The sequence below is a fragment of the Phocoena sinus genome, chromosome 14 (genome assembly GCF_008692025.1).
Source record: "Phocoena sinus isolate mPhoSin1 chromosome 14, mPhoSin1.pri, whole genome shotgun sequence".
Classification (NCBI taxonomy): Eukaryota; Metazoa; Chordata; class Mammalia; order Artiodactyla; family Phocoenidae; genus Phocoena; species Phocoena sinus.
Genome location: NC_045776.1, coordinates 72907399 through 72921614, shown reverse-complemented (window position 1 = coordinate 72921614; position 14216 = coordinate 72907399). Strand labels below are relative to the sequence as shown.

General features: G+C 49.5%; 1 protein-coding gene across 2 annotated transcripts; it reads left to right on the top strand.

The window, feature by feature from the left end:
- Window positions 1-1487: 1487 nt before the first annotated feature.
- Window positions 1488-13776, top strand: UNC119B (unc-119 lipid binding chaperone B). 2 transcript variants are annotated; one of them, XR_004345396.1, is made up of 6 exons: window positions 1488-1761; window positions 4288-4401; window positions 7852-7978; window positions 8107-8279; window positions 10206-10467; window positions 11718-13776. XR_004345396.1 is itself a non-coding variant. In XM_032602785.1 (5 exons), exons 1-5 carry the CDS (start codon window positions 1518-1520, stop codon window positions 10316-10318), a joined length of 771 nt encoding a protein of 256 aa, XP_032458676.1. In that variant the 5' UTR covers window positions 1488-1517; the 3' UTR covers window positions 10319-13776. The 2 variants fall into 2 exon arrangements, 1 of the variants encoding a protein (XP_032458676.1); XM_032602785.1 differs by having other exon boundaries at window positions 10206-13776.
- Window positions 13777-14216: the final 440 nt, after the last annotated feature.

Here is a 14216-nt window from a genome sequence, read left to right as displayed (position 1 = left end):
TAGGCTAAATTCCCGGATGTGGAATTGCAGGTAAACGCGTCAATACGTTTGTTATCATCCCTAAAAAGAGAAAAGCTGGGACCCAGGTAACTCTAGTCCTGGTGCTGAGGACAAATGTTTAGTCAGCAGGTGATTGTGTGAAATGGCTCCATGCTAAACTCCCTTCTTCGTGATTCACAATCAAGTAACATATTAAGAGTTCTGGAAATTCTTCAGTAACCACTTACTGCTGAGTAGTTTAAAAAGAATTGTTTGCAAAGGGCAATTGCAATGTGCAAATGTGTAATTCTTATACACATCTTAAAATTTCCCTGAACAGTTTGGGAAGTCTCCCCCCCGGTGGTAATCTCTCAAAGACAGGACAGCATTTAGATAGGAACTGGCCACATACTGTTCCACCAGGCTGGGCAGCTGAGGTGGAGTCAGGTTTGGATTTGGTCCAGGAACCAGGCGAGGCCTGTCAGCCACTCCCAAACCCCTCGGATGAGAGGGATCCAGAAAGTCCTGCATAAATCAAGGCTTTGAGGCTGACCAGTAGGGAGAGGGGTAGAGTTTCACTTCGGCCTGAGTCTATCTAAGAGGTGACATCAACCTAGCACACACACTTTGCATCAGTCAGGCCCAAGCCTCCAACAGAGAAGGGTGTGGATCCAGAATCTCTAGAGAAGGAGCCACTTGGGGTATAAGAGGGCAGTGTCCTCCCCCCTCCCACTCACCTCCTCCAGTCCTTGAAATCATGGTTAATTTCCATGGCTCAGTGCAGATGTCACCCCTGAAGCCTCTCCCCTAGCCCCTAGACCCCTCCTGTGTGTTCTGGTAGCACCTCTGCTTCAGCAATTAGCAGTCTGTTTTGTCTTCTGGTTCATTCATACTTATTGGGCTGATCTAGAGGAAGGGCCACATGATGAATTATGTACCTCACAGTCTTCCCCAACAAAGTGGGAGCTCCTCCGTAGCCCGGTGCTGTTCAGGCTTTCCTTCACTCATTCATTCATTCGATCATCATTGAGCACCTACCATGTGTCAGGCATTAGCTAGACTGCCTGAATACAGTGGTGAATACAGCAGACTCAATCCCTCCCTCTTTCGTATTCTTATATTCCCTGTAGCCCAGCCCAATGTCTAGCCCAAAGCCTGACACAGTACGGTTTAGAAATGGCAATCTAATTGGAAAGCTGCCTTTGCATAGCAAGAACTGCCTTACCTCCTAGACTACAGATGAAAAAACATTTTCTCAAGATGCCTCGTCTACATTTTATGTGATGGAAAGTCATTTGACTGTACGGGATATTTTTTTAGACATTTGGGGTGACCTCGGGGGCTTGATGGAGAATCTGGAGTGCTAAGGTGCCAAGCCACCTGGCTGGACCAACGCTGGCGGGAGGGCGCTACCGACGCGGCCCGCAGGTCCCGCCCCCACGTCCCGCCCCCACAGGCCCCGCCCCCACGGGCCCGGCCCCGCCCCCGCTCTCCATAGTTACGGCTGCGGAGGCGGCGGCCATCTTGGCGGCGGAGCGATGAGCGGGTCGAATTCTAAGGCTGCGGCCGTGGGGTCGGCGGCTGGGCCCGGGGGGCTGGTGACTGGCAAGGAGGAGAAGAAGAAGGCTGGCGGCGGCGTCCTGAACAGGCTTAAGGCGCGGCGGCAGGCGCCCCACCACGCGGCCGACGACGGCATCGGGGCAGCGGTTACGGAGCAGGAGCTGCTGGCTCTGGACACCATCCGGCCCGAGCACGTTCTGCGCCTCAGCCGGGTCACAGAGAGTAAGTGCGGGGCCGGCCGCGCCCTCCCCTCGCGCCGGTCCCTGGGTCCCTTGTAGCCTAAGCGGAGCTGGCCGCTTGCCGCTCGGCCGGCCCAGGGTGTCCACCCAGGCGCCCCCGGCCGGCCGGGCCGCGCTGCCCACCCTCACCTAGACCTGGTCGGGAGGGGTTCTCCTGGGCTTGACTGCCCTCCTCTGAGTCCGGCCACGCTAGGCTTCCCCGTGGCCCGTCCCCGCTGGGCCCTCAGGCCCGGCCGTTCTCCTCCTCAGTTGGATCTGTTTGGGTGGGGGCCCGCCTTGGCTTAACCGGATCCTCCTGACCCTGGGAAGTGGGCCGCTGCCCCCCCGCCATCAGTGAAGTTCCTGACTAGCTAGGCCCCCTCAACTTGTCTACAGCCAACTTCCGCCGCCCTCTGCCAGCCCAGACCCCTACCCTAGCTGCTTTCTCTGTCTTTCCCTCCCCTCCGGCCCCTGACAGCCCCGCCCCCTTTCCAGCCTGCCTTGGCCCCCTACCTCTTTGGGTCCCTAGCGTTGCCCCTTTGTGTGCAGGTGGGCTCCTCCTTCCTCAAATACATTGCCGTGGCATTTCTTGCCGCATTAAAAAAATATTAATAAAGTTTCAGTTCACGTACAAAACCAAAATGTGAATCCTGCTTTTGACACTTGTTCCAGTGAATTAAGAATATGTCAGGGTGTCAGAGATGCATTTCTTGCATAAAATGCAACCGTCCTACACCTTTTCATTGATAGTACGAGGGGTGGGGAGAAATATATAGCTCACCCCCTGTCCTGGTTTTCCTCTTTTCTGTTCTCTTCCAGGCCAGCACCTGACTTGATGCCTTTTTTCTTGCTGCTGTTCCCCGCTAAGAGTTTGCAGTCAGTTGGTTAGACCCTGCTTTGCCCAGCCGGCCCTGTCCTCCAGACTTCTAACGTTGAAGCACCAGCACTCCCTTGATGGATTAAAGGCTGCCGTCCTATTATCTGCTGAATTGCTTTAGTCGGCAGCCCAGGGGTGCTCAGGTGTCCGTCAGGGAGATGGAGGCCGCCCCCAGTGATTTGAGGATGACAGTTTGAGGGGATAGGCCTTGGTCCAGCCTGTATGAAAGGGAATTCCCATCTCCTAAAATAGCTTTAATTTGAGTCTGGGTATTTTCATATCCCCATTTTCCATCACTGTTTGGGTTGGGACTGTCCTTTGCATGCCTGAGTATATCTTTAGAAGGTCTTGCTATTCTGTTTCATAGAAACATTGTGAAAAAGTTGCTTCTGTTCTGACCCAGATTTCATTTGGGGCTCTGAAGGTACGGAAATGCTCACCACCTCACCTTTCTCACCCCATGCTTTCTCCTGATACCAAAGGTGAATTAGGCCACTCTAATGCCTGGCCCTAAGCGGCATTCTAGGAGAGCACTCAGGTCCTGTGTAGGAGCTTGAGCGTGGTGCCATTGCTCACACACACCTCAGCAGCTTATTGGAGAAAGTCACAAGTCAGCTTGGTGACCTCTGGATTCTTTACTCTTCTTAAAGTCTGTTCCGTTCAGCAGGTTATTTATTGAGTCCCCTCTAAAGGTGCAGAACCAATCTCAGCACTTTTGGGAGTTACAGAATAATCAGTAGCTCTCAAGTTTGCCATCTTATTGGAGAGTCAGCTTGTAAAACATGAAACAGCTAACACAAATAGGCAGTATAATATAAAGTGTCAAAGTGAGTTGTGGAGAAGATGCTCTCAGGAGTCATGAGAGAAAGAAATCAATGAAATTGTCTTTGATCAGTACTGTTTTGATTAGTTGATCTGGTTTCTGGGGGCTCTACTTTGGCCTCACGCCCTCCACAGCAGATCCGTCCTGCTGCCTGGGTAGGTATGGCCCACCACCTGGTTTTGTGCAGCCCACAAGCTAAGAGTGGTTTTAACCTTTTCAAATGGTTGGAAAAAAAAAAAAATCTTGGGACACATGGTTATATAAAATTTGTATTTCGTGTCTATAAATAGTTTTATTAGAATACAGCCACACCATTCATTTCCATGTTTGTGGCTGCCTTTGTGCTACAGCGACACAGCTGAGTAGTTGTGATAGTGACTGTGTGGCCAAAAGCCTAAATTATTCATGATCTGACCCTTTACAGAAAAAGTTTGCTGATCTGTGCTTTGTGATACGGTCACCATATTAGCCATTAGATCAGCATAAATGTTTTAAAATGGATTTCTAAAAAAAATTCTATCCTGTTGTGATATCCAATGAAAGCTTTATAGGCCATTTTTGAAGTGTTTCCAAAGAAATCCCCTTTTACCATCCCTATTTCTAAAGTGTTACAGTAATCTTTCATCCACACAAGCCCATGCACTTTTTTTCTTTCTTGGATCCCCTAATTCTCTCCACACAACTTTTGCTTATAACATAAAAGGAAGTTTTGGGGTGTATTTTAAGTGAATTGTGTAAGAAAAAAACCTGAGTTTGCTTCAAAACTTGAGAAAGAAATGGTGGATTTGGAGGATTATTTAACGGCATTGGTCTCTCTCTCTCATTTTCAGATTATTTATGTAAACCCGAAGACAACGTCTACAGTATTGATTTCACACGCTTCAAAATTCGAGATTTGGAGACCGGGACAGTGCTTTTTGAGATTGCCAAACCTTGTGTGTCAGGTAGGCCTTAGTATTGCAGTAGTCACTTGACAGTTGGAGCAAAAGGTCTTTCACACTTGAGTTTTTGTGTGCCATTGCATCCTGTGTCACAGACTCCAGCGGCCTGCTTCCAGCCGCCTCCTGAAGCCGCCTTGGGCCTGTTGGCTTGAAGCTGTGCTGAGAGGCTGATGTTTGTTGAGTATCTACTCTGCGCTGGTCACTGTGTTCCACATCTTTCTGTTTACATCAGTTCGTGTAATCCTCACACCTCCGTGTGGGGTTATTATCCTTATTTTACAGATAAGGGAACTGAGGCCCAGAATTTCCAGGTGACTTTCCTAAGGTCTTCTGCCCTTTGATCTTACCATGTTTCCTCCACTTAGGAAAGGAATCCTTGAAATTAAACTCCAATGAGGAAGCCTACCTGAACCTTGAGTCCTGGGGACACTCTGGAAGGGTGATACGGAGGATTCCAGTCCAGATCATGAGGCAGTGTCTTCTCACGCCCTTTCCTTTAAATAGTGTCTCAGATTTCCCAGTAAGTCCTAGTTTGGACTTTAATAATATCTGCCATTTTCTGGATGAACAGAAGGCCCAGACCTGTGAACTCATCTACTTGGGACCCCTTAAGGTAGCTTTGAATGGACACTTCCTGTGCTTGTGATGCAGTTCCAGGGTGATTCATTTCTGACCAGGGGACCACACGTAGGTCTTTGGAGCACATCACTGGAAATGGAGCACCCCCTGGAGTTAGTTACTAGAACACCAGCCTAGATAGTCCTTCAGAGTATCAGTCATGGTCTGTGTTGATGACTCTTTTTGCCAAGCTTTTCTCTTCTGATTTGCTATTCAGAAAGAGCCTGTAAATTTGGTAAGACAGCTGTTGGTAACCCAGATAAGTCAAAAGGCTTTCATGAAAAAGTCTCAGCTCAGGTTAATTATACAGCCAAGGCTAGAGCACTGGTCTCCTCACCCCATCCAGTATTCTTTTTTTGAAATCAATTAATTAATTAATTAATTTTGGGGCTGCTTTGGGTCTTTGTTGCTGCACGTGGGCTTTTAGTTGCGGCGAGCAGGGGCTACTCTTCATTGCGTTGTGCGGGCTTCTCATTGTGGTGGCTTCTCTTGTGGAGCATGGGCTCTAGGCGTGCGGGCTTCAGTAGTTGTGGCACATGGGCTCAGTAGATGTGGCTCGCGGGCTCTAGAGCGCAGGCTCGGTAGTTGTGGCGCACGGGCTTAGCTGCTCTGCGGCATGTGGGATCTTCCCCGACCAGAGATCGAACCTGTGTCCCCTGCATTGGCAGGCAGGTTCTTAACCACTGCACCAGCAGGGAAGTCTCACCACCCAGTATTCTTTATGCTGTCATAATCTAGTACTGACCAGGGCATCTAAAGGCTCAAGCTTGTGGGTACTTAAATCTTGTATTGGGAGGGTCAGGGCCAGCCAGCTTCCTGGGTCTGTGCTGTTCGTATCTCTAAGCCACAGGTCCTAGTACTTAAGATGTTCCCAGGACCCCAGGGCTACTTCAGGTGTATGGATTTGCATGAGACTGGGCTCAGAATAGTCATTTCAGTATAAAACTAAATCTCAAGAAGAAGGTCAGCTGCAGATTCTGTAAAAATACCTTGATTTACGACCCATCCAGTCTTTACCTTTAAGGATCTTGATTCACTAAGAATACACACACACTGATTCAATGCCCTCCTACAGCACTTGTTCGGATGAGTTCGAATCCCTGAGAAGGTTTGGTCTGATCCTTTTTGAATCCCATTGTTGGAGCCAGGGCTGTGGAGTCCCTGACTTTGAACCCCTACTCAGTCTGGTTGCCCAGCTCCTCTTGGGCTTGTCACAGGCAGAGATGTTTGATGCTGAAAAAGACTCCTCTTTTACTGCACCTATGTTCAGCCTGGAACTGGAAAAAATACCCTTGCTGGATACTGGGTGGCTGTAGCTACTAGAGAGGGAACTAACTCCTTGTTTACATTAGAATGTTCTCTGATTCATTTTACAAATCTTTCATTTCTGGGTTCAGGAGTGGACTAGACCAGAGCCCGTTGTTACTCTTGTGGACCCTCTCTCAGGTCTCACATGTTGGTTCATGGCCCATCTGCTTCACCTTTTCCCAGGTGCTCGGAGTGTTGGGCCTGGTATGGCCTGGAATAGGCATTAGTCCAAGGAAGTGCAGTACCCCAAGGCTATAGGTCAGTGTCTTCCATTTAAATAGCACAATTATTTCTAGGGATTTGTCTTTGCTATGTCAGAAATTTTTGCATTCTTTGAAGGTGCCTTTTGAATAGTTTCAACTTTTATAGACTCATTCTTTTGGTTAGCAGCAAGCACTTTAACTGGGTCAACAGCAGACCTAGTCTGTATAGCAGAGACCATGTCACAGCCACCCAGCTGGTGTTTCAGGCTTCACCGTTAGGATATGGCCCAAGGCCCCAGATTATATAAAAGGCAAACAGCTTAGTGTTTAAGAACAGGCCTTGAGTCTGATGAACCCGGATTCACATCCTTGCTCCCTCCATTCACTACAGGCGTACCTCATTTTATTGTGCTTCACAGAAATTGTGTTCTTTACAAACTGAGGGTTCGTGGCAACCTTTCATTGAATAAGTCTATTGACTCCATTTTTTTCAACAGCATTTAAAAAAAATTTTTTTTATTGAGGTATAGTTGATTTACAGTGTTGTTTTTTTTTTTACAGTGTTGTGTTATTTTCTGGTATACAGCCAAGTGATTCAGTTATACATATGTATATTTTTTCATATTCTTTTCCATTATGGTTTATTATAGGATATTGAATATAGCAGCACTTTTTTTTTTTTTTTTTTTTTTTTTCGGTACACAGGCCTCTCACTGTTGTGGCCTCTCCCATTGTGGAGCACAGGCTCTGGACGTGCAGGCTCAGTGGGCATGGCTCATGGGCCCAGCCGCTCCACAGCATGTGGGATCCTCCCAGACCGGGGCACAAACCTGCGTCCCCTGCCTCTGCAGGCGGACTCCCAACCAGTGCACCACCACGGAAGCCCCAGCAGCATTATTTTTAAATTAAGCTGTGTGCATTGTTATTTTTGGACATAATGCTATTGCATACTTAATGGATTATAGTAAAGTGTAAACGTAACTTTTGTATACACTGGGAAACCAAAAATTTCATGTGACTCTCTTTATCATGGTGGTCTGGAACTGAACCCGCAATCTCTCTGAGGTCTGCCTATATCTGGGCGACTTTGGACACGTTAGCTAATCGCTCTGAGTCTGAGCTTCCTGGTCTTTAAAGTGGAAATAAAATGAAGACAAAATCTACAGGATCACAGGATCCTGTGAGGCGTGCAGCACGGAGCCTGGAATTACAGCATGTGCTCAGTGAGTACTGGCTGCCCTGCCATATCGGTGTCGGTGTTGGTACTGCTGATCGGTTGTGCTCTTTGCCGAGATGGTGATTCAGCTTCCGTGTGCTCTTGCAGACCAGGAGGAGGAGGAGGAGGAGGTGGCGGCGGCGGCGGCAGGCGGAGATGTGGATGTCAGTGCTGGCCGCTTCGTCCGCTATCAGTTCACGCCAGCATTTCTCCGCCTCCGCACCGTGGGCGCCACGTGAGTACCAGCATTTCCTGAAGGGGGGACGTTCTTCTGGTTCAGAGAAGAATGTTCTCTGTTAGGTTTGGGGTTGGCTTTAGAGGAGGGAGGAGGCAAAGTCAGGCTCACAGAGATTTATTCTGCAGGGTGGAGTTCACGGTGGGAGACAAACCTGTGTCAAACTTCCGGATGATCGAACGGCACTATTTCCGGGAACGCCTGCTGAAAAACTTTGACTTTGATTTCGGCTTCTGCATCCCCAGCAGTAGGAACACTTGTGAACATATCTATGAGTTTCCCCAGCTTTCTGAGGATGTCAGTACGTATCCCCTGACTTTCAGAACATCCTGGATTCTTCAGGCTAGAGGAACAGACCTTGAAATGAAATCCATCTAGTCCAACGACCTCATTTGCAGAGAAATAGGGACATGATGCGTCTCTAGTCTTTCGACCTCAGGCTTCTTGTTTCCTATTGCTCCTGTCTCATGTTTCAAACTCTGACTCTGCCTGCATGGGAGCACTGAAGGTTTTAATACAGGCCATCCCTTTTAGATGCCTGCTGCGGGGAAGAGAGTGGCTGAGGGAGATAAGAGGAGGCCCCTGACAATCCCTGGGAGTCCAGTTCGATACACGGCCAGTCATGGTTTCACTGTGTTCTAGTCACCGGCTGTGTTCTAGTCACCGGCTCCTGCTCGGCACTCCTTTAGCCCTTTGCTTTTTCCCTAATCAGAACTACATGGGAAACTGTGGGCTAAGTAGAATTCTAGTCCTGAGAACTACCTCTTTCTCATTCTCTGCAGGTAGAAGGTCAATTAGATGAAACTGTTAGAATAGATCCAGCAGGCACTAGGAAGCTGTTAGAGGTTTGGAGCAGGAGTAACGTGAGGGAAGCCGTGTCTGAGGAAGAGTCACCCTGTAGTTCTGGGGAGGAAGAACTGGGGAAGGCGCCGGAGGGAGAAGGCTGGGCCGGGGAGGAGATGGACTGAATGACAGAGGAAGAACAGGCTGTGTATTCCCATGGCTTCGGTCTGGCCCTCTCACATTAGCATCCCCTGTGAGGAATTAGGGAAGGTTGTTCTAGAGCGGTCAGGATGTGAGTGGGGATCCTGTGAGTAGTGGTGGAGTTTAGTTGGATTGTTGGCGAAGGTCTACATACACCGACCAATTTTCTCAGAATCCCAGGTCCTTAAAATTGTCATTTTCTGACAGGTATTCTTGACTGGTGCAGCAGTACTGTTCCCAGGTAAAGTGAGGATTGCTGAGGAGTGGGCAGGGCGTTGATGACCGCATCAACTGTTAGGATCCTGGTTTGAAGCCTGCTCCCCAGGCTGGGCTGGGATGTGTAGATGCTTGCGAGAAAAGATTACGTACAGTATTTCAAGTTTTTATCTAAGGCCATGTAACTTTTTCTTCTTGAAGCCAAGTAAGCTAAAAGAGCGTGGGGGTCAATACTCTGGATATGAACTAAATAACTCTGGCCTGGCTGAGTTCAAAGAACTTGAAACAGTCAGCTCTCCTTTTGAGAACTGTGGTCAGCAACAGCATTCCTCCAGAGGATTCAGAATAGCATGTGACCATTGACTCAGAACCAACCAGAGGTAGTGACTCGCAGTTCTCTTGACCCTCCAGTTACAGTTAAAGAGGTCGGGGCAACTGCCAGAACAAACAGAAGATTTAAATCTGGATCCCAAGATAAGCTCACCCTTTGCTGGATTGTTGGCAAGTTAATACCCTGAGCCACCTCTGGAGAAGGCTCCTTGCCCTTTGTGCCCCTACATCCATGCACACCTGGGATTCCTTTGTTGTCAGGGTTGCCTGCGGGACGTGAGCACAGTGAGGCCCAGCTTTCTGAATTTGGACCAGAGTGTCTAGAGGTGGGGACCAGAAGCACCAAGTCAACAGGCTGCTGTGGTGCCTGTTGGCAAACGGGTGGGCACCTCTCCCTGGGGTTCTGACGGAGCACCAGGCTGGCGATGGCCTCGGAGGGCCAGGTCCAGAGCTGTTTGCATCCTTCTGTTGAAGTGGACAGCATGCTTAGTTTGGGGGCCTCTGTGGTCCCCAGGTCTCCCCAGCTCTCAAGGCCTGGCTCCCTCTGTTCTGACCTCATTATTCTGACCGCGTGTGCTCACATTTTCAGGAAGGGCTGGTTTACGAATTTTAGAGGGAATGCTAAGTTTTATCCCACCTGGCCCATGGGGCAGACTCACACATAAGTCTTTGCTTTTTTCCTTTCCCTGACTTGCAGTTCGTCTGATGATTGAAAATCCCTATGAGACCCGTTCTGACAGCTTCTACTTTGTCGACAACAAGCTGATAATGCACAACAAGGCTGACTATGCCTATAATGGGGGCCAGTAGCTGTGGCAGGAGCGGACGGGGAGGTGCTTTGCTGTGGCCCAAGGTCCTGGTGCACGGAGGTGGCTGAAGCTGCGGTCTGTCAACACACATCTGGAACCTGGCCCCAGGAAGCCGAGGCTGGGGTGGCAGTTTCCTGTGCTCCAAGAGAGGTGCCAAGCAGTGCTGTGTTTCCTTCCCCAGTATTTTTTCTTCCTTTTTCCCCTGCCCCTTAGGTCACGGAGGTACTATAGTAAAACTTAGCATAAGGCTCCTGGAATCCAGATAAAAATAGAAAGTTTATTTTCATGTAGTCATGGCTCCTCTGGGTTGTCCTGTTGAGCCTGGGTCTCTCCAGGCAGAGCTGTGCCGGGGAGAGAAGGCTCTTCTGTAGGTTCAGCGGCGCTGTGGGAAGCTGAGACTCCTCTCGCCTGCGGGGTCGCCATCGGCACACTCTGACCTCAGCCTGTGCATCGTCCTAAACCAACTGGGGGGGCAGAGGGAAGGAGTGGTGCCAGGAGTTGAGGCACTGGGGTGGGCAAGGCTGCCAAACTGAAGGATCTGTCTTACGTAGGGGCCGTTTATCTGTCTGACTTCCGGATCCTCAGCCGGTCCTCCTGGGGCTCCACTGAGGTTTCAACCTGGCAGTGCCTTCCTGTTCTCCTTCCAGAGGAAAGATGAGCTTGCTCTGCTTCTCCTGGCTCCTAACTTTTGAGTTTCTCCTGAAATACAATGTGTCAGTTTTGCTCTTGGAACTGTAGTATCTCTGGAGGCCAGAGCAGGCCTTATTGTATTTTTTTTTTTTATTTCTAAGCTTCTTGTGGGGAGGCTTTATAAAATGTCAATGGCATTCCCAGCATATAGGATGTGTGGCCAGACTTCTGATAGTATCAGTCAGGCTCCCGGGGCTAATCTGGGTCATGTCGTACCTGCTTTTGTACTGAAGTAGTTCCTGGAATCATCCTGGCTGGTCAGACCTAAGTAATGTGTATTCTGGTCCTTTGGAATGGTTTTGGAATGTCTGCCACTTGGAATGGCTTTGGGCGTTGGGAAAGGGGGAAATCAGCTGAGGTGGCCTATCAGAGAGACGTGCTCTCAAAAATCTTCCTCACACATCCCTCAGGCCTCACTGGATGGGCTGTCCGCGCTTCAGCTCCCTACTGTTGTCCGACTGTGCGGGTGATTTAAGTGCTCAGGCCCAACTCCTGACCCTCTGATAAGACTGTTGCTGCGGCCAGGGTTTAGCATTGCTAGAAAGGTCACAGTAGGAAGGGCCCAGGTACGTGGTATCTGTGACCAGAGAGCTGTCTCCCTAGGTGCTTGGGAGAAAGGCCAGGTGGAGCCAGGGAGAGAAGGGCCAGCGCTTTGCCACAGATGCCCCTGTGCTTTCACTGACCGGTGTTGCTCCCTGTTTGCATTCTAGAGCGTGAGTGGCCTTGAACCGTGGTCCAGTGCTTTGTGCCAGGCCAGAGTCTGGGCTGTGCCAGATGCTGGCAACTTCCTCACTGAGAAAACCCTGGTTAGCCCTGTGTGCTGGCACTGCACCCAACCCCCGAGGGAGGAAGAGACCGGGTTCCCTGCAGGGTGGGCTACTCATCCCCAGACCGGTGAATCCCAGAACTGGAGTCGGCTGCAAATCCAGGTGCCTTATGTGTGGCTCCATTCCATACACTGCCGGACAGACATCAGCACTGCCTCTTCACCTTCTGTTTCTCACTGGGGCTCCCTCAACAGATTTGTGTTCATTGAGCTTCAGAATAACCCCTTCTCTCTGTGACAGAACCCAGTCGGGAGAGTTTTTCTACTATTTGATGTTTAATTATTATCTAGGATGTGGTTTCTGGAGCTGCCCAGAGCGCTGCTCAGTAGAGTGTGTCTTGGAAATGTGTCCCAGGCAGACCACGTCTTGTAGGCTAGTGGGCTGTCTCTTACCTGCAGTGTTAGCTTTTGCTGGGAAGAGGGCCGAGGAGGCAGGCATTCTGGGTTGAATAGTGCTGTATCCTCTTCCCAAGAGCTTGCTTTAGTCTCACTGGAGACTGTTTTGAGGCCAAGTGCTCGGTCTGTGCCCAACAGCACAGGGATTTGCTATCTTCTGCTCCTGAAGGTCTGGTGTTCTGTACCTGGGACTCTGGATTCTTGTGGCTAGCTACTCAGGAAACCTTGAGAAGCATTACCTCTCTGGGGTGTTAGCTAGGGTAAGTCTGAAATTCAAGCTTCTGTAACCGAACTGGGGAGAGAATTGGAAGTCATACCTTCTCTGAAAGTAGCTGAACTCATCAGAAGCTGAATCAGGAGGCCATGTTGTTAAGGAGTCTGGGCTATTGATAGCAGTTACCTGTGGGCAATAAGATGGGAGGAAAAAACCTACTTGCCTGGGGAGACCGTGCCCTCTGTTCAGAGCTGGTACCTGAGAGGAAGCGCCTAAAGGGAACACGTTGCAGCAGACTGACAAGCCCAGCTGGTGCCGGGGGGCCTGCTGCCTGCACCACTCCCTCTCGTGTCTTGCTCCTTCCTGTCCCTCTGGCCTGGAGTCTCCTGGGAGAGCGACTCTCTTTTCCTGTGGAGCTTTTGGGCTAAGATGCCCTTTCAGCTGCTGCAAAGAAGATCCTGGTTTATTTTATTCTATGTTTTAAGAGTAAACAGAGGAAATAAGTAAAAGTAGTCCTGGGATAAAGTAGGTCATCCTCTCCTCGTGTGTTAGCTCAGAGCTGTCTTGCAAGGAAAGTACTTTTCAGGGCCATGTCGGCCTTCCTGAAGACCTCACAGTCTTTGGGCCATCCAGTTCTCAAATAGGGGCGGTGATTTGGGGGCGTTGGGGCTGTGCAGAGACGAGATTCTTGACGTGGCAGTAGCTGGGGGAATCTTCAGCTTGTTTCTTCAGTTGAAGTGGGACTCATTTCCGGAATGGACTTAATAGGCTGTGTCTAATGTACAGATTGGGTGAGTCTTGCTTTAGTGTGTCTTGCCACCCTCGATAGGCTCCCAGGGTACTCTTTTTTTTCTGTAACGTCCCTTCCTTCTGGTGGCCGTTGTCACTCTGACGTCAGTGAGGTTGGGGAATGGGGACAGTTCTCAGAATCACAGCACAGACTCGTCTGTGTGTGTGGACCCCTGATGCAGAGGGTGCTGCCGTGCCTGGCCTAGGGGCCCAATTGTCAGATCACCATGTTTCTCACATTCCGCGTCACAGGACATCTTAGGTACAAGAAGGGTCTGGTGGAGGTGGATTTACCCCTTGTTGCACAAAGGATCATGTAAAGTCACTGAACTTGTGAAAGTCTATTTTTTTCCCTGTATATCTATTTTTCACAGAATGTAAGAAGCGTTAATGACCTGGTCTGTCCTTCTTCCCCTTTCCCCTTCATCTGAGGTCCTTATTCCAGTTTGTATTGTCTTTGTGTCCAAAGTAAACTAGGTGACTTATTTGTATAAAATGTTATTTTGCCACAAGAGACAGTAATAAAAGAAAGATTTTCACAGTATGCGCGTACCCTCTTTGGTCTCCTGACTGGGCCCCTTGAGTCACGGGGCGGGCAGGTATGGAGTAGGGGTGGGCTCTGAGTTTCTTTACGTAGCCTTTCTGTAAATATTGGTTTAATGAGTAGAGCTGGTTTCTAGGGTGATTAGGGCACAGTATTGAGCTTTAGGCTTAGTATTTTTTTGCTTTACATTTTGATGGAGTGCTTTGAGAATTAAAAATGTATATACATGTTTTTAAAACATGTTCATTAAGGTGTGTTTTAACTATACCTCATTTAAGAGTAAATTCACCTCATTTAAGAGTACAGTTTGGGGCTTCCCTGGTGGCGCAGTGGTTCAGTCCGCCTGCTGATGCAGGGGACACGGGTTCATGCCCTGGTCCGGGAAGGTCCCACATGCTGCGGAGCGGCTAGGCCCGTGAGCCGTGGCCGCTGAGCCTGCG